The sequence below is a fragment of the Phalaenopsis equestris genome, unplaced genomic scaffold (assembly GCF_001263595.1).
Source record: "Phalaenopsis equestris unplaced genomic scaffold, ASM126359v1 Scaffold000812, whole genome shotgun sequence".
In the NCBI taxonomy this organism is placed as follows: Eukaryota; Viridiplantae; Streptophyta; class Magnoliopsida; order Asparagales; family Orchidaceae; genus Phalaenopsis; species Phalaenopsis equestris.
In genome coordinates, this window is record NW_018165252.1 from 109,699 (window position 1) to 113,326 (window position 3,628).

Sequence of the window (3,628 nt, forward strand, 5' to 3'; positions counted from 1 at the left end):
ACTAAACGCAGACCGCGGGTCGAACCCCGCAACAAGCTACGTTTCAAGATTAAGTTGTTTATCTGGATAAACACAAGCAACCCCAAAGACACTCTAAGATCTACAATTCTACACAATTGATTAATCTCATGGTTGAAGTTCAAATAATAGTAGAGAATTAAACTTGAATAACAAATATTCATTTAATAATATATTAAAGCTAGATTTAAGTCACAAAACATAGAACTTCTAGACCTTTCTAAGAAAATTACATAAATACAACCACATATATTTCAATATTTCAACACACACCCCCAAATTTTCAGTCCCAAAATCTTTTAATCACAAATAAATGTAATATACGATATTTTATCGTAGCCTTTTTGATTTAATTAAAGTTTCTTCCATCCATCCCATCCATCATCACCGTTCGTTCATAACGCCTAACATCTCTGTCCGTCCATCATCCGAACAAAATCGTCGAAACAAACATACCCATCGCCGTTCGAATCAACGCCGGCGATCATCCGCCGGCAATCGCCGATAGTACAGCCGACGTCGCCGATCGCCATGAAAACGCCGAGAAGCTCTTCGGCGGAGATCTTCCCGTCTCCATCTGTGTCGAAGACAGCGAAGGCGTCGCGGAGCTCGCGGCCTCCGATTGGGGGTGCCAGGGTATCGGATCCGATGGCCCCGAGTTCCTCGAGGCTGATGCAACCATCGCCGTCGAGATCGATTTCGGCGACCATGGAGGTGAGCTCATCGTCGGTGGGGGGATCGGGGGCGAGACGACGGAGGACGCTCTCGAGCTCGCGTTTCGTGATCTTGCCGTCGCCGTCGCGATCGAAGACGGTGAAGAGATCGGAGATGGCGAGGGAGAAGGAGTGGCGGCGGGGGAGGATGGATTTGGGGGTCAGATCGTCGGAGGAGTAGGTGGTGGATGACGATCGAGAGGAAGGAGATTCGCTGCTGGTTTTCTTCTTTTTGAGCTTGGATTTGGATTTCTTGGAGAAGAAGGTGGTGAAGCTGATTAGCTTCATGGATGCCGGAGAGGGAAGAGAAGTGATTGAGAAAGAGGGGGGAGCTGTAGAGAGAGAAAATGAGGGCGGTGGGGGGGAGAGGGAGGAGAGGTGGGGGAGGTTAAAGGAGGGGGAGAAGGGAAGTGGGAGTGAGCTTCGAGGAAGCTTCGTGGCGGGGGTGGGGGGGAGATTATGGAGTTGTAATTAATGGTTCTTTCCTTTTCCGTGATTTGATCAAAAGAATGATATAAATAAATAAGTAAATATAACGTAACACAATAATTATTAGGGTTTGTTGGAGGAGAGTAGGGTTTGTAGGGCTTCTGTCTCTCTGTGGGTGTTATGTCGTCTGTTGATGGCATATACGATAACACGATGCTCGATTATTGGTCGTTCAGACGTGCGGTATTCGAACATGATATTTTCTCGTGTTTTAGGGTTTCTTGGAGAATCGCTTCATTTTTTTGTCTTGGGTAAATTTAGGGTTTTTTTTATTATCTTCTCGTATGATTTCTTCTATTTTTGGGTTTTTGCTCCTCTTTCATATGAATCTATCTTCTTTTTCCATATTGAATTTATCTCCCTCTGGATTTATTTTTTGGGTATGGATCAACTCTGAATTGGGAAGAGTTGATTTATTTGAATGTTAAGAATTTTTGTGATTTCAATCTTTCTTATATTAGTTGTGCATAAGATAACGTCACATTCTTTGATTTGAAAGTGAAGTTAGGAACAAAGCTATGGAATCTAGCTCTTGTTGGATATGCCTTGGGTAAAAGAACCAAGATCAACATATCCTTTAAATTTTCAGATCTTATCAATAATCTCAAGAATGTAACCATTCTATGGTCTATGGTTACATTCTTGAGATTATTGATAAGATCTGAAAATTTAAAGGATATGTTGATCTTGGTTCTTTACCCGAAGGATTTTTTTCTCTTTAACTTTACTTGTATAAAAGATTTAGTGACGGTTATCTCGGGCGATACTTAGTTTATCGACGGAGAATCATTCATCTCGAAGGCAGATTTGTATTTAAGGCGAACTCTTGAACTTATAACATCTGTATTAATACAACTTTTCAATTGATCACTTGCTAAAATTTCAGGTATTAGAATTGACGTCTGAATCTCATCCAGTGATCAGCCAATTTTAAGTGAAAAAGCTATACCAACTGAAAAATCAATCAATTTTTCAATCACTAACCTACAATTTCCATTCAGCTGCATATTTAGTCGGTAAATAACCAACAACAAAATTCAGTCGATGCTCGCTTATTTTCCTATGGTGAGATTTATTTATTTATTTATCTCAAAGTTTTTTAGCTTCTCAAAAAGTTTAAATTATACATTATGACTATAATTTTGTATTTTGAGTATTTCACATGAAAATTAAATTGCTTTATTTCATTAATAAAATTTTCTTTGATATCTCTAGACATTCACTTCACAATAGTTTAAGAAAATACATTAATGATTTAAAAATTCATCTTGTTTTGATGAATTTGTTCTAATTTTGATATGTTTGTGCCTCAAAGCTTATTCAATATACTTCTAGATTACTACAATATTAGTTTTATATGTATATTACACTTATATCAAAATAAATATATATTTTTCCTTTTTTTTTTCTTTTAATGGACTATAGGCACTATATATTAATAACAAATAATGCTAATGGGCCCATTAAATCTGGAAACAATTGGGCCTCTTCATCAATTGAGTTTGTCACATGGACTTGGGTAGCCCATGATTTGGTTTTTTTTTTTCTTGGGTATATTCAAAATGCTAATTTTTTATTGAGAAAAAAAAAAATTAGAATTTGAAGGGGGCCAAAAAAGGCTGGTTTATATGTTGGTTGGGTTGAATGTATGAATTGATGTGACTCATTACTCATTCATAATATTTGAATATTTTAAATATTATTAGTAGCTTTTCTACCATTTATTTTAGGAGAATAGCTATATTTTATAAATATTTTAAATAAATTTAAAATCTATTTTAGGACTTCTATTTACCATACATTTTTTAAATATTTACATGGTAAAATAAATATAATAAAATCAAAAATTCATATTTAAGAAAATCAAGGGAAAAAAAAGAAGAGATAATCCAATGTAATTCTTTGAGCATTCCAATCTCTTTAGATTTTGTCAACTTTTAATCACTTCCAAAATATAAAAATGAAGGTTATGAAGATTTCATCATGCTCTTAGACCAAAGAAGTTTAAGCAGGGGCATAAATGAGTCGAACACGAGCGAGCCCAGACTCAGCTCGCGTTCATCTCATTAAAAAATGACACTGTTCATATTTGGCTCGTTTATATTTCGAATAAAAAATGTGTTCATGCTCAACTCGTTTACTTAGCCAGTCGAACACGAACTGTCTGCGAACAAAAAGTCGTTTCAATAATTCTAGTCTTGTCACGTAACCGTAAGATGTTAAGAGTTGAAGGATATTTAAATCTTATTATTTATATTAAAACATCATTTTAATATAATTTAATATATATTTTAATCTATTTTTTGAATTAATAATTTTAAATGACTATAAATCTTTGTAGCCTTGTAGTTAATTAATTTTTTAAAAAATACTACCTATCAAATATATATATATATATATATATATAT

At 35.1% G+C, this 3,628-nt stretch overlaps 1 protein-coding gene across 1 annotated transcript; it reads right to left on the reverse strand.

Moving 5' to 3' along the window:
* Positions 1-219: 219 nt before the first annotated feature.
* On the reverse strand, positions 220-1,110 carry LOC110031423 (probable calcium-binding protein CML36). Its single transcript, XM_020734604.1, has one exon. It carries the CDS (start codon positions 1,017-1,019, stop codon positions 423-425), a length of 597 nt encoding a protein of 198 aa, XP_020590263.1. The 5' UTR covers positions 1,020-1,110; the 3' UTR covers positions 220-422.
* Between the last annotated feature and the right edge of the window lie 2,518 nt (positions 1,111-3,628).